This window comes from Myxine glutinosa, chromosome 3 (genome assembly GCF_964187855.1).
Source record: "Myxine glutinosa chromosome 3, kmMyxGlut1.1, whole genome shotgun sequence".
NCBI classification, from domain to species: domain Eukaryota; kingdom Metazoa; phylum Chordata; class Myxini; order Myxiniformes; family Myxinidae; genus Myxine; species Myxine glutinosa.
In genome coordinates, this window is record NC_136263.1 from 67,593,587 (window position 1) to 67,619,064 (window position 25,478).

General features: G+C 44.3%; 2 protein-coding genes across 20 annotated transcripts in view; both read right to left on the minus strand.

Moving 5' to 3' along the window:
* LOC137423535 (katanin p60 ATPase-containing subunit A1) overlaps positions 1 to 9,553 on the minus strand; it is a 65,804-nt gene extending 56,251 nt beyond the window's left edge. The window contains exon 1 of one of the 5 annotated variants that reach the window (XM_078774162.1): positions 9,330 to 9,553. The gene's annotated coding sequence lies outside the window, so the exon portion shown is untranslated. Of the gene's footprint in view, positions 1 to 7,084; positions 7,157 to 8,217; positions 8,864 to 9,329 lie in introns of those variants that run through there. The other 4 variants (XM_068110804.2, XM_068110807.2, XM_068110806.2 and 1 more) reach the window with 4 other exon arrangements.
* Positions 9,554 to 11,087: 1,534 nt separating this feature from the next.
* Positions 11,088 to 25,478, minus strand: part of MAP3K7 (mitogen-activated protein kinase kinase kinase 7) — a 150,387-nt gene continuing 135,996 nt past the window's right edge. For 7 of the 15 annotated variants that reach the window (XM_068110803.2, XM_078774175.1, XM_078774172.1 and 4 more), the window contains 4 exons: positions 23,113 to 23,203; positions 18,268 to 18,329; positions 18,053 to 18,168; positions 11,088 to 11,519 (listed from right to left, as the gene is read on the minus strand). In XM_068110803.2, coding sequence (XP_067966904.1) covers positions 11,510 to 11,519; positions 18,053 to 18,168; positions 18,268 to 18,329; positions 23,113 to 23,203 — 279 coding nt within the window. In that variant the 3' untranslated portion in view covers positions 11,088 to 11,509. Of the gene's footprint in view, positions 11,520 to 12,331; positions 15,318 to 18,052; positions 18,169 to 18,267; positions 18,330 to 23,112; positions 23,204 to 25,478 lie in introns of those variants that run through there. The other 8 variants (XM_068110799.2, XM_078774164.1, XM_078774165.1 and 5 more) reach the window with 4 other exon arrangements.

Genomic DNA, 25,478 nt, shown 5'->3' on the forward strand with positions numbered 1-25,478 from the left:
GTCCCATCACTCAATGGTGAAGAATCGCTTAAAAAATTCTCATATCCAGATCTGGATCTTCACCAATATCTAATCATTTCGTCCTTGTCATACACACATGTCCACCAAAGTTCGTCCGAATCCATCCACAACTTTGAGACATCCTGTTCAGATAGATAAACAGACAGACAGGGGTGAAAACATAACCTCCGCCCAGCTTTTGTGGTGGAGGCAATAAGGAAATTATGGTCTCAGTGGAGCAGCATCAAAGGTAATAGGAAGCCTCTTTCATGCTGCACTGATCTAAAGAGATGTTGAGAGAGGTTTACACCGACAAAGAATTTCAAAGAGTTCAGGGATCCTCCAGAGAATATAGACACAAAATATAGTCATAGAAAATGCACGTCGTAAAAAGGCCAGATGTTAGTAAAACATACTTTTGTTACATGAATCATTCATGGTGATAAACCGGAGCAAAATGAAGAACACAAATCAGCGAGCTATTCTGGTACAGTCCGAGATTCAGACAGCCAGCCTAACAGTAAGCATAGGATAACAATGTCAAGTATAGATGGGTTACAATGCAATCTATGCCAGAAAAATCTCTCATGAGAAAGACAAAGGCTACACAACAGAGATTTTTGAGAGAGGTGACAATATGAAATATGTAGCAAAAAAATAAAATAAAATAAAAAATAAAAAATCACAATTATACAGATATGCTACTCAATTTTTTTATATTTTATTTTACTAAGTCGAGGCTCGTGTAAAAGATACCACATAGAACATATAATAAAGGGAGTAGGAGACAAGAGGGTGAGAGAGAGGGAAACACAACACAAGTAGAGAACAGGGACATCGGGACATCTGTGGAAGGTAGAGGGCTGGGGCAGGGTACACGAGATAAACATGATGGACACGACAGGAACTTTCAGGGAAGAAATCGGAATTTGAAGGAGGTGGATTTAGGGTAGATTAACGGGGGTAGGAAAGATCAAGGTTTTGGATGGGGGAAGATAAGAGATTGTGATGAACAGCTGTTTTGAAGATCTGGAGTGAGGAGTGGGATTGAAGAGATTGTGGGAGTTTGTTCCGGAGGCGGGGAAAACGAGGAATGAAGGAGTGAAAGTGAGCAGAGAGTCTTGATTTTGGCAGTTTCACCAGAAGAGGGTTTCGGGCAGTTCTTGTGCGACCTGCAGGAATATTTGGGGGACAGAGCACAGACAGAGCAGGGGGTGCAAGGCCAGAGAGGAGTCGGTAGAAGATAGAAAGACCACCAACCTGCCTGCGGTGAGTGAGTGAGAGGACCTCAGAATCAGCTTCATCGCTGGAAATACGTACAGAGGGAATTTTGCAGGTAGACTTGATGGCAAAATATACTGGATGCACCTAAATAAAACGAGTACACAAAAGTCTTTCTTTTCTCCTATATCAGTCAATGAAAAAAACAGAACAAGTGCCAAGTGATAGGGAGGTCCATGTGCTATGGCCTTACGGTTCTCAAGACAGTGAGTACATGCCCCCCCGCCCCCCTCCTCACCCCACCCTCCACCTCTCTCCCACCCTCAGTCTACTCCATATGCCCTTGAAAAGTTTGGTCATGATCAACTAAAGGGGTTAAATAGATCACCCTTCTCCTATTCCATCCCCACTTAAATCTCAAAACCTATTAAAGCCAACGTGATTCATTTTTTTCATCACTAACCCCCTGCCTCCCTCCCCATGGGGTCTACACTATCCCTACCAAGAAGATCCCACTTATTTTAACTCCCTGACCCCTAAAATGAAAAAAATCTATCAAAGCTAATAACTACATTTTTTCATCAGAAACCCCCCCCATGACATTTATTTGCACTGCAGGCCACAGGGCTGATGGGAATGGCCAGATCTTGAAATAGAGATGCCCACTTCCTCCTCTGCTAAAATGAATATCTCCCCCACAGCCCTTATTTTACTTCCCATTGTGTGCTAAATTTGGTTGCAATCAAGCAAGTTGTTACAAAGATATCCCCACCCCCCACCCCCCCACACTCCCCAATGACATTTCCCATGGGTCCCCAATTTAGTCTGTCAAGTTTGGTGACCATAAAATCTTCCGTTCAAGGTATACAAGATATGAGAGAACAGACGGACAAACAGACAAACGGAAAAAATGGCATACTGACAATAAGGGAGCATGATCGTCTCTAAAAAGGGACTTAAGCATTCCTGCTCTCAAAATTGTTAGTGAGACTCGAGGTTCTTTTGTCACGAAGAGAGATGGAAACACATGACTAGCAGAGTTTCAAAACTGCAGAACAGATTCTTATCGTGATCCGTACTCAGGGTGGTTAAGGAAAGTCAAATAATGAAGTCACAAGTTGGACAAGGTAAAAAAAACCAAAAAAAAAACCACCTTTAGAGGCCATTTTTTCCCCGCAAAGCGGGGGTTGGCCTTTTTCGGGAACCGTGGTTGTTGTTGTTTTTCGGTCCCCTATTTGAAGCAATGTTTTACGGCCGGATGCCCTTCCTGACGCCAACCCTTTTTGCCGCCTTTAACGACAAACAGGGAATTACCAGTGAACTGGTACTCAATTAGCCGACCTCGGAAGGATGACAGGCTGAGTCAACCCCCCTGGCGTTAAATTCAGCGATCGACCGGGATTCGAACCCAGGATCCTTGGATCCTAAGCCGGCACCCTAGCCGCTAGCCCAACACCAGGGATACTGATAAGCACCAGGGATAAGTTGGACAAGGTAGTCAGTCATTAAAGACCACAAGTGTTAATGACCACACTAGCAAGGTAAACAATGCAAGCTCAATGTTGAGAGATGAAACAGATCTGATATTCAAATGGTAGAGGACTAGCCTACACCTAAATCGGTTAGTCCTCAAAGAGCCAAATGGTGCTGGCTGGGTGCATGTGGACATTACGGTGTTTTTTGACGAAGAGTAGGAACCCTGGCACCTCAGCATACAGGTGGCACTACATCAGCAGCACATCCACATCCCTCCCAGAAAGGCAGCGGCGATGGCTGAATGTTTCTTAATCAACAATGGCAATCAACATGTAGGCCTAGCATTTCAGCTTCACTATGACTTTGGATCCAGTGCATCATCACATAGATACTTTGCTACCATAGGCCTAATGGGAGAACAGCTGAAAGTGCATTTCAGTTGCAAAACAATCTGGAATAAAATTACATTTACATACAGTCATCGCACAAATGTTATTTTCTGTGAAGTGCCTGCTTATGAAAACGTAATTATTTATTTTTGTGCTTTTTGCATTTGAAAGAGAATCTTCAAACAGCCAACAACTTGATGTTATTCATTTATAATTGAGAGGCATCTGTTTCAAACATGTGCAAGTGGCTGTCTTGTACTATACATATTAATGAAGTGTCTTAACAGTAAGCATAGGACAACAATAGTAAGCATAGGACCTAACAGTATTAAGCCAACAATGGTATGCCGAACAGTAAGCATTGGAAAATAGTTTCTCAAATCCACTTTTTTATATGTTTAGGGCTTCCAGGACTGCAGCTGTTAACAACACAACTTCAATATGTGAAGGTGATACCAAATATTAATATGCATGGGACTTTCATCCTCAAGATGGACGAGGAGACGAGAATTCAAGGAACCTTTGTCAGAAGGCAGTATATAGATTTTCAAACGTATCAATAAAACACGAAAACATACACCCAAAACACTATGGTACAACAAGTAAATGGTATTCATGAACATATTGCTCATTACTGATTGATCAAAATATAGATCATGCAGAACTAGAACGGCACTCAGTAGAGAGCATACCTCCACCTGGTTGGCCATATCACTCAATGGTGAAGAATCATTAAAAAAAAATATATACTAGCTGGATCCAGATCCAAATCTTCACCAAAATTGAATAGATTCTTCCTGGTCACACACACCAACCTGTCCACCAAATTTCGTTCCAAATCCGTCCATAATGTTTTGAGAAATATCAATCAGATGTAATCCATAATTATCGATCACCGGTTGTGTTTGTTTGCAGGAATTGATAATTCTCATATCCGAATCCATATTCAGATCTTCACCAAAATCGAATCGAATCGAATCGTACTTGTCACACACCCAACCGGTCCACCAAGTTTTGTGCAAATCTGTGCACAACTTTTTTTGAGATATCCTGCTATGTATCGTTTTTGGCCCTGACTCCCAATGGTGAAGAATCACTTAAAAAATTATAGTAGCCGAATCCGGATCTTAAAATCTAATCATTTCGTCTTGTCACATAAGCTACATCTCTGCCACATTTCGTCCGAATCCGTCCACAACCTTTTGAGATATCTTGTTCACAAACAAACAAACAAATGGACAAACAAACAGGGGTGAAAACATAACCTCCATCCACCTTTGGTGGCGGAGGTAATAACATCCTAGCAAAAGATCTATACGCACAAACAGAGAGGTTTCAGTAAGGTAGAGCTATTTGAAGTCTACTTCAATAGTAACAATACAATTGCACAGCACAAATAAATCTCGAAATAGGCCGATCATGCTTATAGCAGGTATACCATCACTCCCACCCCACCTCCTCAACCAATGAGCACACTGACCCTCACCCCCTCCACAACATCAACACCATTCACGAAACAAACCAATTCCAACCTAACATGCACTCGACGAGCAAGGAGAATGAAGCAGACTCGGTGGTGTAATGGTTAGAGTGTCCCCTCTGAGTGTGGGAGGTCGGTGGTTCAAACTCCGGCCGAGTCATAACGAAGACTATAAAAATGGTACGTGCTGCTTACTTGCTTGACGTTCAGCATTTAAAAGGAGAAGAGCATGGACAATCCCCATCCATGGGGTGGAGGAAGAAATACGCCGCTGAGTGCAGTGAGTAAGGTGGCACCAATGGTGTGACGTCACTGGTATCCAAAGTGCCCGAGGAAGTCACGGCATCTCCCCCATACCCAGTCGCTGCGTTTGGCTTGTCTAACAGTCATGTGTTGTGTCTAGTGTATTCGTTTGTTCATCCATGTGTGTGGAACCTCTACTATGAGCCATAAAATCTGCATTAAACAACAACAACAACAACAATAATAATATTAATAATAATAATAATAATACAACAGGGAAGGCAGGAGTGAAGAGGTACATCCATTTTACACCTATCTGCTGAACTCCTATTGCCATCGCTTTCCCAGGAAGACCATTCCTACATTAACTAGAACAGCACTCGGTAGAGCGCATACCTCCAGTTTACGCAGGCTGAACAGTTGACGTTTTGTATCCCACCGATAGGCCGGATCTGGATTTGGACCTGAACCAAAATCTAATCGGCTTGTTTTTGTCCCCTAACTAACTCATCAACCAAGTTTATTCATAACTCGTCCATAACTTTATTAAATTTTTTTTTTTTTTTTTTTTTTGTATACAGAGTCGAGGCTCGTGAAAGAGCTAACATTTATCAAACAAACAAATCAAACAAACAAGTAAACAAAGTATATAAAAATGGGAGCGGTCGACAAGATGGGGAGAGAAGGGGAGGAAGCACACAAACACAACATTTGAGGGCAGGGACATCAGGAGATGTGTGGGAGGCAGAGGGCCTGGGGGGAGGCAGGATAGGTATAAAACGCAAGGACACCAAGGACTTCCAGGAAAGAAGACAAAGGTCACCTCAAAAAAGTGGATTTGGGGTGAAATTAGCGGGGGTAGAAAAGATCAAGGTTTTGGGATTGGGGAAGATAAGAGATGGTGGTGAACAGCCGTTTTAAAGACCTGGAGGGAGGAGTGGGATTGAAGAGAGTGAGGGAGTTTGTTCCAGAGGCGGGAGAAAAGAGGAATGAAGGAGTGAAGGTGAGCAGAGAGTCTTGATTTTGGCAGTTTAACCATAAGAGGGTTGCAGGCAGATCTTGTGCGACCTGCAGGAATATTTGGGGGACAGAGCCCAGAGAGAGCTGGGGGAGCAAGGCCGGAGAGGAGTCGGTAGAAGACGGAAAGACCACCAACCTGCCTGCGGTGAGTAAGTGAAAGGCCCTCGGAGATAGCGTCATCACGGGAGATTCCAATGATTCTGAACGCTTTGGTTTCAACAGCGTGAAGACGAGCTAAGTGTGAGGCAGGAGCACCAGCCCAGAGGGGAGAGCAGTATTCCATAATACTGGGTTGGCGTCAGGAAGGGCATCCGGCCATAAAAACATTGCCTCAAAAAGAGAACCATGACAATTACGACTACATATCGGCAGGGTACAGCCCGAAGTACCCCGTGGGGGACCCCACTCCCTCTCATCAAAACTCAAGGTGGGGAACCCGATCGAAGCAAGGGTGGAAATCATTCCATTTATGACGACGAATATCATGTTATATATCGCTTTTCGCCTGATCTCTCAATGGTGAAGAATCACTTAAGAATTAAATAATTCTCATATCCGAATCCATATTCAGATCTTCACCAAAATCGAATCGATTAGTTCTTGTCACATACCCAACCGGTCCACCAAGGTTAGTCACAACTCGTCCATAACTTTTTTTAAATATCATGTTATATATCGCTTATGTCTTTCAATCCTGACAAATCTCACTCTTACGATGTCTCTCCGAAAAGACCGACTGGACAACCCTCCCATCTACTTTCTCAATAATCCTCTCCAAGAAGTTCTGTCGCTCAAGCTTTTGGGTCTCACTATCTGCCATGATCTTTCTTGGGAAAACCACATTTCCAAGCTGGCCTCCAAAGCCAGTCGCCGACTGGGAATCCTCCGTCGTGCGAAGTCCTTCCTTGGCACACCTGAGCTCCTCACCACATACAAGGCTTTCATCCGCAGCTCTATGGAATACTGCTCTCCCGTCTGGGCTGGTGCTCCTGCCTCACACCTAGCTCGTCTTCACGCTGTTGAAACCAAAGCGTTCAGAATCATTGGAATCTCCCGCGATGAAGCTATCTCCGAGGGCCTTTCACTTAATCACTGCAGGCAGGTTGGTGGTCTTTCCGTCTTCTACCGACTCCTCTCCGGCCTTGCTCCCCCAGCTCTCTCTGGGCTCTGTCCACCAAATATTCCTGCAGGTCGCACAAGATCTGCCTGCAACCCTCTTATGGTTAAACTGCCAAAATCAAGACTCTCTGCTCACCTTCACTCCTCTTTTCTCCTGCCTCTGGAACAAACTCCCTCACTCTCTTCAATCCCACTCCTCACTCCAGGTCTTTAAAACGGCTGTGCACCACCATCTCTTATCTTCCCCCATCCAAAACCTTGATCTTTTCTACCCCCGCGAATTTCACCCCAAATCCACTTTTTTGAGGTGACTTTTGTCTTCTTTCCTGGAAGTCCTTGGTGCCCTTACGTTTTATACCTATCCTGCCTCCCCCCAGGCCCTCTGCCTCCCACACATCTCCCGATGTCACTGCCCTCAAATGTTGTTTGTGTGCTTCCTCCCCTTTTCTCCCCATCTTGTCGACCGCTCCCCTTTTTATATGTTTGTTTGTTTGATAAATGTTAGCTCTTTCACGAGCCTCGACTCTGTACACAACAACAACAACAACAACAACAACAACAACAAAAAAATCGCTTTTCGCCCGATCTCAATGGTGAAGAATCACTTAAAAATTAAATAATTGTCATATTTGAATTCATATTCAGATCTTCACCAAAATCGAATCGATTAGTTCTCGTCACATACCCAACCGGTCCACCAAGTTTCGTCCAAATCCGTCCACACCTTTTGAGATATCCTGCTATATGTTGGTTGTGTTGACTCATTAACAATCAGTGGTGAAGAATCACTTTAAAAATTCTACTAACCGGATCCGAATCCGGATCTTCACCAAAATCGAATCATTTCGTCCGTGTCACATACGCTACATCTCTGCCAAATTTCGTCCGAATCCGTCCACAACCTTTTGAGATTTATTGTTTACAGACAGAGGGGTGAAAACAACCGCCATCCAGCTACCTTCGGACTATGTTCAAGTAGTTGAAACATATACCAAGTACCAACCCTATCGGTAGAATGCTGTTGTTCAGTATAGTGGCTGCCAGTGCTGGTTGCATCATTTATGGGGGCGTGGCTGGGCTTCCGATGCAATGCCCCTGTTACCTGAAAGCCTGTACTCATTTTGCACACCTCGGAAGGATGACAGGCTGAATCAACTCACCTGGTGTTAATTCAAACCCAAGAACCTAACGCTAAGACGATCCCAAGTCAGCCACCTTAACCGTTAAGCCAAATATCGATGGAATGATGGGAATATTTAAGAGCACTACCTTTTACTTCATGATGATGATTCTGCGCTGACCGACATCATACATCGTTTCATTTTCTTTTTGTGAATGCGACACGAAGGTTTTACACGAACCTGATCAGCAGAGCTTGCGATCCTCTGGACGTCTTTTCACCTCCTCACGCCTCTTCCGGTCTTTGCTCGACGTATTATTTTACCAGAAACAGACCACGAAAAATGCCAGCGAGCCCTCTCGAACCGACCAATCAGAGCTCGTACTGTACAATGTGCGGCGGTTCAAAAACAGATGAGAAACCGTCGACCTCGAAAATAAGGTGTTCGCATGAATGGCCGACACGGTCCGAAAAACGTGCTCCCTCGTGTATTTATAAGATAAAATCAAAGAAAATTTAGCGAAACGAGAGTTCAGTACCCATGATGCAGTGCGCGGGCGCCATATTGGTTGGCAAGCTAAACAAACGTGTAAAGGAAAGCAATACCGAAGTGGGCCAAGCGATTAGCGTAACATTCCGTTGCGATACAGAATAACGAGGTAAACGCACTAGATTGTGGAGCTACTGATGCTGTCATTGCCAAGGAAGTGAACACACCAACATGGCGGCGCGCACGACATCATGGGATAAGTCTGAAAATTCCTCCATTTGCTCAAAAAATGGTATCGTTTCCTCATGTTTTGTGTGGAATCATTAACTACGTTTTCAATTATTTTAACATCGGTTAATATCCTTTGAAGTATAACGTTTTTTATCAAAGTGTATATGCTATGTGGAATAAATTAGTTTGGATAGCGTCCATCGTTTTTTTTAAGACCACGCCTCCTACTGTACGTGTTCGAGAAAACCTATCAGTTATTTGTGAGGTGTTTGCTTATACACCGCTTCATACCATATGCGAGAGGCGCATCCGTGAAGGCAAAAGCTTGAAGATCAAATTAGGGATCATACAAGCAGAGGTTCATCTGTTTGTATGATCCCTAACGAGTAGCGAGTCCTTCTTGGTCACTTGTGAGGGGACACGACCATTCCAAGTTCCTTAACCGCACTCGAGTGCTGAAAGTTTTTAAGCCACATGGCGAACGCTCCACAAACCCCAAAGGTGGACGCAGGTCTTGTTCACAACCTCTATGTTTGTTACCTTGCGCTTGGAAGTTCTATCCCACACACATCTTGGCTTCATGATCATCCACAACTTCTCATCGGCTCCTGCGAATGTGCAATAGATTTTTAATCCTTAAGAGTCAAGACGGCTCTTTCCGTTCCTGTGAGTTTTTTTGTTTAAGCACGTCCAAATTAACTACACTTTCCTTATCCTGAAGCAAGTCCTCCAATACCACTTGAAAAATACACCATCTTTATCTCCCCTAAAGAAAACTTTTCATATACACTCTGCTGTGCTCCCACCCTGCAGTAATCTTCCAGCTACTGTATCCTAATTTTACCTGTTTTTTTTGTATACATAGTCGAGGCTCGTGGAAGAGCTAGTAAGGTACAAGTACGCTGAACAGATCAGGACGCATTAGGACAAAAGGTACAGCAAAGAGTGGGGACACCAACAGCGGAGCCGAAGACCACAATTGAGGGAGGCTTGCACGAAGAACGAGTATGGGGGAGCAGGAGAGCATGCACGTGTGGACAAGATGGATACAGAAGGGAACTCTGGAGGCAAAAACTGGAAATTTAAAAGTAGGAGGGATTTGGGTGGGGTTAACAAGGGTAGAAGGGATAATATTTTTGGATTGGGGATGATCTGAGATGGTGGTTAACAGCTGCCTTGATGGCATGGAGGGAAGAATGATTGAAAAGGATATGAAAGTTGGTTTCCACAGGCAGGAAAAAAAAAAAGAAGACAGACCAGAATGACAGTTTATAGCTAGGCCCAGATTTGAACCCAGGTTCGACATTATTCTAGACAGCTTAGTTCTGAAGTAACTTGACATTTTATCAAGCCAAATGGTCTAACCTACAGCAGGTTCTCACACAAATGAATCAAATTCTTCGTTTTCACTTCCTCAAATAAACTACCTAAGGCGTGTATGAAGATATATCTATAATTGCACGTTCTACACCCATACAGCTCGTCAAACCCTTTCAAGCCTGGGTTCCACTGTATCCGATAAGTTCACATTCCATGAAAACAAAACAAATTCTCGCATCGGCAAGGCTGCCATCACCCTTAGGGTTGTACAAGGAACTCCATCCAACCTGACCAAACGAGTATGGAACGACTTAAAAGTTAAAGTGTGTCACGCAACCTGAGCACCTTGTTTATGGCAGCAAAACAAGAACATCCAGCTGACAAGAGAACCTGAATAGCTACCCTGTCCGCTGCATACGCCCACTTCTTGGAATCACCTGGAACGAAAAGGTAGCTAAATTAAGTGGCCTTAAAGCCAATATGCTAAACATCTATGGCATTTTCAAGCAGTGATGCCTTTGCGGGATGTACTCATGTACTCACTTTGTACTCATGTACAAAGAAGGGGGACTCCTCTCAAAAGGATTAGGTTTACAGGGAGGTAGCTTGCAGGATGGCTTAAAGGTACGCACACTCACATCTAAGATATTTAGCCTGGGTTTGAATCCAGACCCAGCTACAAACTGTCATCCTGGTTTGGCGCAGGGAGGGCCAGAGGCATTATTCTCTATGGGATGAGTTATGAAGGTTTTGACAGAAATTGTCCGTTTAAGCTTGAAGACATGAGGAAACAGAAAGCCACACAGATGTTAGCATCCATGTCCAATTTACATCCATAACACGTGCAGAGAATGTCATTCCAGGATTCAATTGAAAGCTGGTGCTGGAGAGGCCACAACAATTGAACAATCATATAGAAGGTACATGGCCATTGCCTCACGCAGATGTTTGCTGATCGAAAGGATAATGTTAGTCCAGAAGTTTTTTCACATTTTATGTTTTATTGAGTCTGAGACAGAAGTCGATTTATGAAGTCAGTACCAACACTGCAACTTACGATTTAAAATCCAGCACAAGATTGAAAATTACAAAGCAAAACTTTGTCAAAATACGGCTCACATTAGTAGAAAGACAAATAAAGACAACAGACAGGAATAAGATTAACAATAGCCGAGCCAAAGAATCAGGTGAACAAAGGGTCTGCGTGGACTTCACCGTTTGAAGCCAGGTGGACGGATGGCTGGCTGTTCCACAATTTCTGATGAAGGATGCACTTCCTCGTACAGCAATTTAGGTGGTTGCAGACACACCGGACACGTTGAAACCGTCTACATCGTAGAGATTTAACTGCGTACACAACCTATCACGTGATGATGGGATGGAGAAGAACAAAATCCCCTTTACAGGTTTCTGCAGCACAGGGCACGGTACAAGAGAGGTTGGACCACCGATGTGTTACTCTCAACTTGCCCCACTCGGTGCTTCTGTGAAGCACGGTATCCATTTCTCATCTCCATCAAGCTGCCACTAATCACCTGCCCATGCCTTCATTCATTCCCCATAGTCTTACCAGCAATTAAAATGAGTGCCACAAGCACCACCTCATTAAAAAAAAAAAAATTCTAAACTGTACACTATCGATTCATTGTGTCAAAAAAGGCTCAGGTTTCATTTATCGATCTTTCAACAAACGAATAGTAATGTCATATACTCGATGCTCATGCACTCGCAGGAAGGAGAAGACGCAGCAAGTGGGAGAGGGTATACCATCTTTGCACATGTAATGAATAGGTCCCCTAAGTACAATCATATCTGACGCACACCTGCACATGCACTCCCCTTTTGACTCCGTGGAGTACAGAGTGGCTGGATATATTAGAAGCTTCTCAGAATAGCCAATTCTTTCAATTTATCCACTCTTCTTATCCCAACATTTGTGCCCAAAGTCCCTCGAATGAACACAAAAGGAAGTGGCCTGGTTTAAATCAGAACAGCTTTCAACATTCGGGCAGATAAAGCTGTGAAAGTACATAAACACGTCTTGCTCCCCCATCATCTAACATCTTGCACACTGGTGATCTCCGAATTTGATAATGTATTATTGATAGAACACATACATGATTTGTACACAAGAAAAATATACCAAGTTAAAGTACCAGACAGTGGCGTAAAAGTTCGAGTGTCCGCTCCAAGTCTGGGAGGTTGGTCGTTTCAAACACCAGTGGAGTCATACCAAAGCCTTTATTTTAAAATAATAATAATAATAATAATAAGGTACGTGCTGCTTCCTTGCTTGACATTTCAAAAGCATAGAACACGTGTTCAAGATGATGCTGATCATACGATGATTATGTTCAAGATGATGTGCATGGAAGAAGTTTCGGGAAATGAGTGGCGTGCTGACGAGGAGGGGCGTCGTTGAAGCTGAAGGGAAAGGTGCATGCTGCATGTGTGAGAAGTGTAATGATTTATGGGAGCGAGACATGGGTAATGAACGTAGAGCAGCAACGAAGGCTGGAAAGGGTGGAAAGGGTGGAAATGCGAATGGTTCGATGGATGTGCGGTGTATCGTTGAGAGAGAGGAAGACAAATGATGAATTGCGAAAGATGATGGGAATAGAGCCTGTGACTGATGTTGTGAAGAGGAACAGGTTGAGATGGTTTAGTCATGTGTTGAGGAAGGATGAAAGTGACTGGTTGAGAAGAGTGATGGAAGTTAATGTAGAAGGAAGTAGAGGACGGGGAAGACCGAGAAAGACTTGCCTAAAGGTGGTGGAAGAATAAATGCGGGCAAGGGGGTTTAACAAGGAGAGATGCAGAAAATAGGGCAAAATGGAGACGATCGTCATGGGGACCGCAAGGCTAACCCCCGCTCTAGCAGGGAAAATGGCCTTAAAATGCCTGTTGTTGTTGTTTGTAGAGCACGGACAAACTATAGGTTGGCAACCATAGCACATGCATCGATGGGCCGTATGGCTCCCTCCTACGTTGAAGTTCCTTGCAAGGGAACTCGTATTAAGGTGCAAACAGAAATACAAGCAAGAAGCAACTCTGCTCTACCCACTCATGATCTCATGGACTCTTACTTCTTCTCTGCCATTCCCCTTTCCATGCCAAAGTACTACAATGTGGTTGGATGTTATTTAATCCGCCCGTTTTCTCTGTGCCTTGTCTGTTCAGAACCTCCCAGCCCTTCTGTCAATTTACCAAGCTCCATCTGTTATCCAACTACTCACGAGCCTTGACTGGTGTACTCTATATAAAAAGATGGAGGCAGCTAACAGCATGTGCAGTCTGGTCACATGAGCACCAGCGACAGCAAGCCACATTTTCGGTCTCAATATGTACAGCCCGGGTTAAACAGCAATTTGAGGACTGAGTTTCAAGTTCTAACACTTGGTGTTGCTGGCTCGCAGGATGGCCTAGACCAGCGGTGCGGGACCTGGGGGTCGTTTTGGGTTTTCCGGGGGTCATGAAGGGGTCATAAATAACATATCAATTTGTTGAGCCCATTTTTAGGAACCTAACAAAGGTACATACCACACACAGTATTTTGTTCGCGTATGCGCATACGTCACGACCCCCAGGTTAAGAACCGCTGGCCTAGACGGACGCACACTCGCCTCTAAGCTGTCTTGCCTGGGTTTGAATCCTGCCTCAGCTATATACGGTCATCCCGGTGTTTCACAAGCAGGGTGATTCAATGTGTGCCGTCCCTCTGGTGAACGTTAAACGGGCATCCCATCTGCCAGCATTAGTTGGTGGACGTTAAAGGCCCAACAGTTTCCGTCGCAAAGAGTAGGCGAGCCATCGTCGGCACCATAAACAAATTCCAAATTCCCGCTCTAACCGACAGAGGGCATTGCATCAGCGGCACAGCCGTGCCGTCAGCCAATGATGTTGCCCCGCAGCCTTGTGCTGCATACAAAACAAGAAGAAACTCGGGGTTTTCTGCCCAGCAACGTCTCCCCCAATCCCTTTCCAGGAGTGTATTATCTAGCAATAATACCACCACAAACAGCATGCATAGAGTGATTAATTATGATTTGTTTTTAACCACAATCTGGATTTTCATTGCATTAAAAAAAAAAATCACAATTTATGCTGTGATGTAAAAGGTATAACAAAAATTGGTATTTGAAAGTTTAAACTCATTACGTCTCCAACACCCTAAAAAATACTTGAATATTAATAAAAAATATTTAAATGCCAAATCTCAAATTTCAAGAAACCCAAATCTCCAAGGAAGTTTGGCAATTCCAGCCAAAGGATGTAAACCAAATATTCATCCCCCAAAGAATGACCCACACCTGTTATCACTCACTAAAAGTGCATACCCAAGGGATGGCACCCATGGGTCAATAGAAAAATTGCAAACAGAAGAGCCTCATGGAATCGAAAATTCAACAAATTCACACACAGCTGGTTAGTGGGCTGCAAATTGACTCCGCATGTGGTTACCGCGTTGTCAATACTCATTTGTGTCCTCGTTTGGCAGACAAGTCAGGACGATGTTTGCTTCTGCTGAGTGCGTACTCTGTTAAGGCGTTCACAGCACTCTCTCCTGTAGCTGCTCAAACTACGTTCCTCAGCAAGCAAGCGACGATATTCCTCTGCAAAGCGGGAAGCGCTCCGTTGTTCCTTCTCGTCCTGTGCCAACTCTTCCACCAGTTCTTTCCTGCACAATAGGAACACTCTTTTTTTTTTTTTCAGTGTTCCAAACACATGGAGAAACTTGCATATACATGCATGATGTCCAATAAAGTTCCAAGAGTTATTTTCATTAAATAAACTATAAATTTCACTACATGAGGAACAGTTGACGCTCGTTTCATGTTTAAACTAAAATTTGCTTGACAATGAACACAATTAACTAGTATTTCTGTATCAAATTCAACCAATGCTGGAACTTTCGGGAATGCCTCTTCGTGGTGGTTGTACCCCCCAATGCAACTTGGGGGTCAAATCTTCCCCATTCTTCCCTGCTGCCTGGATTTGTCAGGGCAGCGCGGTCACGGTCAGAGTGCCGATCAGTCCCCATTGACTGGCCCTTTGCCTCTTGTGTGTCTGTCTCTCTAACTCTGTCGTGGCCCTGACTTCGTGAAGGTGGAGGTACACCATCCTGGATGCGGGGGATCTCTGGGTCGCTCCTGCGAGATCGATCGGCTGTCTCCCTGCCGCGGACTTGATAGAGTGAACTGTCCGGGGCTACACAGCAACAACAACAACAACAACAACAACCAATGCTGGAAGTCCTATATCTCAAAGTTTAGAAAGATAATTTGCAACAAGACCTTGAATGTCCTCAATAAGACCATGCAAATGGCCCTTCATAGAAAAGAACTACAGCTGGTGAACAAAAAATAGAAACATCTGGGTAATTGAGGGACACCAAGTATATTGAAAACAACTGTTTACACAGGTGTGGCCCATGTGTTATTTAAGCAAATAGCATCCCAGCATACTTTGGTCATGTATATAAATACTGCACTGGCCTGGTTGCCTATAATTATGGCTAGCATGGCTGCACAAGGAGACCACCATAACTTTGAAAGAGGGGCGATTGTTGGGGCACATTTGGCAGGACCTTCAATGACAAAGGCAACTCAACTTGCGAATGTTTCACCAGCAAAGGTGTTTCAGGTGACGTTGGCATGGAACTCCGAGGGAAAGACATCATCAGCAAAGGGCAACATTTGGCGGAAGCGCATACTCCAAGATCGTGACATCCGTGCATTAATTTGAAGTGCAAGGCAAAGCAGGTGAGCAACTCCAGAGTAGTCGACTATAAATTTCAACTTGGGGCATGAGAAGGCAGTTTCATAAAAAAACGGCTCTGCCGACAACTCCATAGTGGGACACCATCGTTGGGTTGCAGTGCACAAACCGCTCATCACACCTGGTAATGTAGGATTGCGATTCCAGTGGTGCACAGAGCACAGGCAATGGACTACCGATCAGTGGAGAAATGTGATATGATCAAATGAATCATCCTACAGACTTACACCATGTTCTCGACAAATGGACGAGTGCACGTGTGACGCCTTCCTAAATAACTCTACACCCTGAGTGGTTGGTTCCAACAGTGAAGGGTTCTGGTGGTTCTGGAATGTTGTGGGTGCATTTTCCTGGCATGGTTTGGGTGCAGTCATTTCCTGGCAAGGCAAGGTCAATGCCAATCGCTGGCCAAGTTGCCAAGGCAAGGCCAAATTGCCAAGGCAAGGTCAGGCCGTACTGGCCACAAGTGGTGGCACAATCCCCTTTTAACTGACTTTACATTGGTGTTTCCATTTTTTTGTCCACTACCAGTATGTTAAGCACAGGAAACAGGTGATAGATTAAGTAAATGCAGAACCAAAGATTGCTATATGTTCATCCCTTTCAAGGTAGTGTTTCTGAAAATTGTGGCGATTTTCTATGCAACAGATCTCATTCAGTAGGAGAGGGTTATGGAGGGGAAAGCAAAGCTCATATTTGAGAGATAAGCTCCCAAAATGAGCTTCCATATACTTTTCAGAGATAACTAAACAGTTCTATTTTCAACACTATTACTGTTAAAAGCGAGTTGTATATAATAGGATCATCTTCTTTGACGACCACAATTATTCCAACGTAATGTGGGGTTGGACGAGGGAAACTTGGCCCAAGTCTTTCACGAACTGGCTGGCCAGGCCTGATGTTCGACTAAGTAGTTGGGGCAGAATCTGTAAATTGTTCAGGGTGTCAGCAATAGCTTGCCTACTATTTTCAAGTGACAGTCAAATCTTTAACATCGACAAACCAATGCTGACAGACTGGACACTCAGTTGTGAATGTCCATCAGATGGGGGCAAACACATTTGAATGTGAAACACCAAGACGACAGTTTATAGCTGCTGGGTCAGGATTAAAACCCAGGCTAGACAGCACAGAGGCGAGCGTGCATACCTTGAGGCTATTCCGTCAGCACGTTCCTGAGGGCAGAACTTGATAAAGTAGAGGTATGTTGAAAAATGAGAGTGGAGACATGCATGTGAAAGCTACTCTTGGAGTCAATAATAGGATGAGACAATCGAGAGCGTACGGTACAAAGTGTCCTCATGGTGTCAGCAACTCCTAAGAAAGCCAGCGTACCACAAACTAGGCCTCCACCATCAGGATCGAGAGTTGAACAAGCTTGTGTGGCATTGATAGATGAGCAAGTCAATGAATGAAAGTTACATGTATTAATATTTGCAGAATTTATCAGTCTTTCTGATGGCATGTCACAATTTCAAGAACAAAGCTATAAGGAGATAGTCAATGGTCTTAAAATGTAAGACAGGAAAAGGTTGAAATTTGAGAGGTTTCAAGTACCCATGAAAAAGAAAAAACATTTAAGTTTATTTCCCACGATCAAGCTGAAGCACAATGCCTGATGCTCTCATCACCACATTTCCCTCAAGGGCTTCAAGCAAGCAGTGGAACTTAAGGCTCAGGGAGGCTACGATTTCCATCCCCAATCTATTTGCCCTTGTATTGACGCAGGTATCGTACATTTTAGGGGAGCACAACGATCGAGTGGTTTTTGCCCCGACATAATGAAGACTAAGATGTGCAGATGTTGCCGCACTTCCAACATGAAGCATGTCTGAGTACAACATGGTGTGTATATATATATATATATATATAATATATAAAATATGTATGTATGTATGTATGTATGTATGTATGTGTGTGTGTGTGTGTGTGTGTGTGTGTGTGTGTGTGTGTGTGTGTGTGTGTGTGTGTGTGTGTGTGTGTGTGTGTGTGTGTGTGTGTGTGTGTGTGTGTGTGTGTGTGTGTGTGTGTGTGTGTGTGTGTGAGATGCAGTCTGTTTCCCTGTTACCCTTTAATCATGTTAACCTGCTGCTCTCTTGTTTAGCTCCTCCTTGAGCACAGCTGTACGAAGATAAGAAATAAATAAACAAATCCAAGGAACTTACTTCCTCTGTAGCAGCAAAGCAATCTCTGTTTGCACCTTTAGGTACTCCTCGGCCATACGACAGTGTTGATGGAATACGGCAATGGATTCTTTAGATGTACCACATGGGGTCAGGGGCTGGGGGTGGATAGTGAATGAAATCATAAGAGCTATGCAAGAGGTGAAGGAGCCCAGTGATTGCTGCAGAGAGCTGTCATTAAACAGCGTTATAGTTACCTGTAGGTTGCACTCCAGAGTAAGGTACGCCATTGGAATAGAGTTGTCAGATCCTATTGAATCTGCAGAAAAAAAAACAAAAACACACAGAGCAAGAGAGAAGGGGCTAGATGAGTCAGAGGAATATATATATATATATATATATATATATATATATATATATATATATATATATATATATATATATATATATATATATATATATATATATATATATATATACACATATATATATACACACATATATATATATATATAGTAGTAGTAGTAGTAAATACAGGGTGTCCCATAAGTCTGGAATCATCGGGCAAAATAATGAAAACGGTTTGTATACACAGAATGTGTTCAATGTGTCCACCATTATGATTGATACAAAAATGCAGACGATGTATCCAGTCAGCAGTCACACAGCGAATGGTGTCAGGAGTGATGGTGTCACATGTGTCGCTGATGCACTCCTGCAAATGTGCAGCACTGAATTTTTTCCGTGTAGAACAACGCCTTCAAGTGACCCCAGAGATAAAAATCCAACGGGCTGAGATCGGGGCAACTCGCCAGCCGCTCCACAGGCCCTCAACATCCTATCCAATGGACCAGGGAATTGCCGGTTTAGCCACCCTCTTAAGCGGATGCTGTAATGGGCAGGAGCGCCATCCTGCTGGAACCATGTTGGGAGATCCCCATCTGCGTTCAAGACACTGGGGAATGCTTCCTCGTTGAGCATAATATGCATAAATATGCATAGTATGCATATTATGCAAGTTGGCTTCTCCTGCAACTGTGCCATCAAAAAAGAAGGGGCTATAATGCTGTCTTTCCAAATGCCACACCACACCATCACACAAGCGGCACCTTGTTCTTTTGAAGCAGTAAACCAGTGAGGGTTGCTTGTGACCAGTAGTGGGGGTTCTGTCGGTTCACCTCACCATTTACGTAAAAAGCAACTTCATCACGGAACAGAATTTTGGATGGGAAATCGGAATTTTGAGCACATTGTTCCATAGCCCATTCACAAAATTCCATCCATCAATCCGGATCATCTTCGCTTAATTTCTGCAGGATTTGAAGTTTGTAAGGGGATGCCATTTGTGTGCTTGATGAATGCAATGGACACTGCTTTTTGACACTCCTGTCTCAGCGGACAACCGCAGAAGAGATCTTTTGGGGCTTTTTGTGAAATGAGCAAGGATTGTAGTAGCTGTGTGGTCGTCGGCGGAAGTCCTCGGAGATCCACTGCATGGTTTATCTCCTATGGATCCCGTTTCCATGAACATTGCTACCAGTTTGCTGACACAGCTGTGTGTAATCGGTGCGTGGTCTGGATGCAATATGTTGAATTCCTCAGTGACCTCCCTTTGATTCCGATTTCCTACGAGCAGGATTACCTGGATGCTTTTTTCCTTACACAGCGACATCATGGACACCTGCAGGAAACGAAAAAAATCATGAAAAATCATTCGTGAATGAAAAATAAATAAATCATAAATCACTTATTTTGCCCTATGCTTCCAGACTAATGGGACACCCTGTAGTTTCATTCAACCGATGAAATCATTGATTTGAGCCAAAAAACAGAGGGCCCAATTTGGTACAATGTGGTACCCCTGCACGGAGGGTTCGATTTACAGATAAGGTACCAATGTATCTAACACATTGAGCTCTTTTATCCAAGAAACCACATATCCAAGGAATTAAGGCAGGCCTGACACCCATTTGAATTAACGTTGTTACAACCACATTGGGATTTATTAAATCAAAAGCTTTAAAAAAATCTGCGTTCTCAAATCAAAAGTTCTCAAAAAAAAAAAATCAAAAGCTTTGACTTAATTGTTTGTCAACGTTCTCATGTAGATTATTCATTTACTTAACAAGGTAGTGTGAGGGGGAATAACCTGCCGTTACCAAAAAGATTGATATCAATATTGTCCTTGGTGTCACTGAGTATCCATTGAGTTGCAAAGGTGTGTGTATATATCTGCAGGACACTATATATATAGTGGTATATATATAGCCTTACTGGTATATATTTACTGGGTTTACTGGGTTTACTGGGTTTACTGGTATATATACTGGGTTTACTGGTATATATATAGCCAAGATATATATATATATAAAATAATAATAAATATATATAAATAAAATACAAGTACAAGTACCTGAATTAAGTTCCACTAAATAATAATAATAATAATAATAATACATTTATTTTATATAGCGCTTTTCAAGAAGCCCAAAGGCGCTTTGACAGAGTACAAAAACACAAGTGCAAAAAGACAAAAATCAATAGGTAAATAATCAAAGCAAAAGGAAGGAGAAGAGATAGTCAGGGGTTAAATGATGTGGGTTAAATGTTGAATGCAGTGTTGAACAGGTGGGTCTTGAGTGATGTTTTGAATGTGGTGAGTGAGGAGGAGTCTCTGATGGTGTGAGGTAGTGAGTTCCAGAGGGTGGGAGCAGCGATGGAGAAGGCCCTGTCTCCCCAGGGTCTGAATTTGGTCCGCATGGGGGGGGGGGGGGGGGGGGGGGGTCAGGAGGTTGGTACCAGCAGAGCGGAGGTTGCGGGTGGGAGTGTGTCTGGAGAGGAGGTCAGTAAGGTAGGATGGGGGCCAGGTTATGGAGGGCTTTGTAGGTCAAGAGGAGGATTTTGTACTGGATTATCTGGGGGATGGGGAGCCAGTGAAGCTTGTAAAGGACGGGGGTGATGTGGGCAGTGGGCACGGGTCCGGGAATGGGTGAGTAGACGGGCAGCTGAGTTCTGAATGTATTGGAGTTTATTGGTGATTATTGAGGGCGAACCAAAGAGGAGGCTGTTGCAGTAGTCAAGACGGGAGGTGATGAAGGCGTGGATGAGGGTTTCTGCAGCCGTGGAGGAGAGGGATGGACGGAGACGGGCGATGTTTTTCAGGTGAAAGAAGGCTGTCTTTGTGATCTGTTTAGTGTATTTGTCGAAGGGGAGGGTTTGGTCAAAGATGATGCCAAGATTCCGGATGTGAGGGGAGGTGGATACTAGGAAACCGTCGATGTTGAGGGCAAAGTTATGGGTGGATTTGGTGAGCGTTTTTGGGCCAATGATGATTATTTCAGATTTATCATAGTTAAGTTTGAGGAAGTTGATTTGAAGCCAGGATTTTATTTCAGTGATGCAGTTTGTTCGGATGGAGTGGGTGGCGGTGGAGATGGACTTGGTGGAGATGAAAAGCTGGATGTCATCGGCGAAGCAGTGGAATTGGAGACCATGACGGCAGATTAAGTGACCAAGGGGGGACAGGTACAGGATGAGGAGGAGGGGGCCAAGAACTGAACCTTGGGGAACACCTTGGGGGAGGGGAGCAGTGGGGGATTTGCAGTTATTGATGGAGATGAACTGGCGTCTGTCAGAGAGGTACGATTTGATCCAAGAGAGGGCAGTGCCGGTAATGTTAAAGGTGGTTTCAAGTCGGGTGAGGAGGATGGTGCGATTGATGGTGTCAAAGGCGGCGCTGAGGTCGAGGAGGATGAAAATGTTGAGGTTGCCGGCGTCAGAGGAGAGGAGAAGGTCGTTGGTGATTTTGAGGAGAGCAGTTTCAGCACTGTGGTTGGAGCGGAATCCGGATTGGAATGTTTCATGCAGGTTATTGGCAGAGAGGTGATGTTTGCGTTGAGTGGCTACAGCGCGTTCCAAAACTTTTGACAGAAAGGGTAGGTTGGAGATGGGTCTGAAGTTGTTTAGGGTGTCAGGGTTGAGTCCAGGTTTTTTCAGAATGGGGGTAACAGCAGCAATTTTGAGGGATGGTGGGACGATGCCTGTAGACAGGGAGGAGTTTATTGTTGCAGTGATAAGTGGAGAGAGAGCAGGAAGGGAGGCCTTGACAAAGCTGGAGGGGATGGGGTCAAGAGTGCAGGTGGCAGTTTTCATTCCTATGAGGAGTTCAGAGAGGTCAGTCGGGGAGACTGGGGAGAACTGAGACAGGGGTTGGCAGGATAAGGGGGGGCAGGTGGTTTGAGGGGGAGCAGGTGCGGTGGTGGTTAAGCTGCTGTAGATGTTGTCAATTTTGCTTTGGAAGAATGAAAGGAAGGAGATGCAGTTGTCTACTGTGAATGACTGGGTGGTGGTGTTCAGGGGGCTGAGGAGTTTGTTTATTGTAGAGAAGAGTGCTTTTGGGTTTCCAGAGCCAGAGTGGATTATAATTTGAGAGTAGTAGGCAGAGCGGGCGCGGGAGAGGGCATCTTTGTAGTGTTGTAGGTGGTCCTTGTAGGCTTGGGAGTGAATTGTGAGACCTGTTTTATTGCGGAGTCTTTCAAGTTGGCGAGCACGAGTTTTCATCAGGCGGAGTTCAGGGGTAAACCAGGGAGCAGAATGGGTGAAAGAAACTGTTTTGGTTTTTATAGGCACAAGCTGGTCAAGGCAGGAGGAGAGAGTGTGGTTGTAGTAGTCAGTGAGGTCAGAAGGGGTGTGGTACATCCACTTGAATGAATGTGGATGTACTATATACTTGGTACATCCAATGAAATTGTGGAACATAAAGAAAACATGCAACATTATATACAGACAAATGTTTTTTTTTTTACATTTTCTCGACCATTCTTATTTAAAATACCATCAGATAATTTAAAAAAAATTGCTCTCGATGCCATGACTCTTACTTGAGAATAAACATCATTGCAAGAGGAGAGAATGTCATTGCAATGACAAGATCTCAGTTGTTTATCAAAGAGATAGTCATTATTCCTGATTATCTGATGGTGCATTTATGGCCCATAGGAAGACTGCTGTGGGAGGCATGCATGGTGGTAAATGCAATGGCATCTTCCACGACATCCAAAATGATTTCCTGTGTAGTCATCTGAGTAGCCAATTAGACATACCTGCGTCGTCATCTCTGGGTGTTGGACGTGTTGATCCACCTCCTGGAGGACATGTGGTAGGACTAGCAGAGCGGCTGCTGGCCTGACTTCCCTAAGATCAAATGAACAATAAGGTGGTAAAATCTTCCTCTTCCATCACAAAATCTTGCAAAATATTCAAATGTTTGAGAAGACAAAGCGGTATCTCTTAATATTCTGAAACAAGCCGGCACCCTCCAAAATAAAATTGACATATTTTCCTCCTGCATCCTTCTGTGAAAATGATGCAAGAACTGAACTTTATACACATCATATAACTGACCTCAGGTCAGGCTCTAACACCAGGGTTTCCCCTTAAAAGTTTTCCCCAGGGCAACCCTCCCTGCTGCTCATCATCCATTTGATCATGGTACTCCATGATAAGGTTTCAACCCCATTGCAAAGAACCATCTTTAAATGAGTCCATTTCTGTTTGATAAATAACACCGATCAAAGATGGGCAATTAATATAAATGCATTCTTCCTTCATTTAATGAGTCCAGTGAAATATATATATACATATATATATATATATATATTGTTACGGTCCGCGGTTAAGGATGTTGTTTGCCGAGCGGAGGCACCGCGGCCTAACAGTTTCCCTGATTCACCCGATTCACCCGACGTTGGCCGTATCGCGCCACAGCTATTCAATATGGAAAAGACTAAAACGACGGATGTGAAGAAAAGGAAGAAGAAGAAGACAAAAGGTTGAAAATACTACTAAATTTATTTACTATGTACAGGCTCAAAGAAACCAAGGAGAAGGAAAGATAATAAAATAATATACAGAAGCTTTTAGAGACAGTGAAAATACTAGCTTATACAGACTTAATTGAATACCCAGGACAGAACAAACAGAACAAACTCACGTACACGAATGGGGAACTTGTAGGCAGGAATGGCTGGAAGGAGAGGAAAGTCCAATGGGTCCAGCAGCACGATCGGCGCGTTGGGCAGCCGCCGTTCCTTCGCGGCCCTGTTCAAAACTGCCGTCCAGGCCCCAAGCGGCTGTCGAGTGTTGTTGCTGCTGTGGACGCTGCTGCTGGCGAGCAAGGCGACGAATAGCAGGCTTTGTGCTTCCCTGGATGATCTCTTCTCTTGGACCTCACAACCCAGCTCCGCCTTGGACCCTTTCAACTCAGCTCTCCTCTGACGACCCAGCTCTTTTCTTTGCACCTCACCACACAGCTCAGCTCACGCTGGTCACTCTTGCGCGCGCGCTTTTATAACGCCGCCGGCGATTAAGCTGCCGGCCTTCAGGACACGCCCATCGGTGTGCTCACCTCGGCCCTGGTTGGTCGCGCGACCCTCTGGCTCCACCCTTGATGACGACGGGCGGGCACGCCTTTCTTCCCCAACCCTGCCTCGTGGCCAATGGCGGCAACTGTTGGTTGGCAATGCGAATGGCAATTGACGAAAGAGGAAATGGAGGTTTTTGGGAATGGGAATGAAGGGAATCTATCTTTTTCACTTGGTGCAATGGAGTGTCATGTTAATGGAAGACAAGGCCTTACCCTAAAACACATAATAAAGATATAAACTACTGAACAAGGGTTTTATCGTGTCCTTCAATGTGTGCTTTTATGGAATTAACTACCGGGACGCCCTTTGACCTTTACACAACAATGGAGGCAGGAGGGGCCAGACTCAAGCAATAATTCATAATACACACTATCAAAAAAATACAGTCCTCATATCCGCAACACTGCACCCTCCTCCTCATAGGCACGTCTCGGGCCTACAACTTTAATTTAGTGTGACACGTAGGTGTAGTTCCCTCTACTTTTAACCTGACCCTGAGTGCGACAGTTTTAAAACATAAATAAATATGTCCCGCTGCTCCATTGCACCCTACCTAACAGACTCACGCCCACAGCTAACCGAATTGCGGAATGGTCTTCAAACTACACACTGACGGTGGGGAGCATTATTTACAATGACTCTACTCTATTTACAAAACGCAACCCAGGACCTGTGATTGTTCTTTCTGGGGGGGAGACAGTCTGCTCTGCATCAATGCACCATGAAAGCACCCATAACGCACCAAAGCACCCTCAAGCACCAATCGGTGCACAGTCATCACTGTCCATCAATGAATAAAAAATAAAAACAACAACCCCTAACCCTGCAGGTGGTCTCTTGCTCTTCGGCTCCCTCTGCTGGCTATTACTATCTTCCAGGTGTTGTCATCTTCTTTGCTGGCGGCCTATTTGGATTAATAAAATGCACCCAACGTGTCCATGTTTATTTTATTTATGGCCCACAGGGGGCCGACTACGTGTGGTTCACCTGTGGGGCATCGGTGCCCTGTGGCCGAGGTCCGCCAGCAAGATGTCGGGCCCTCA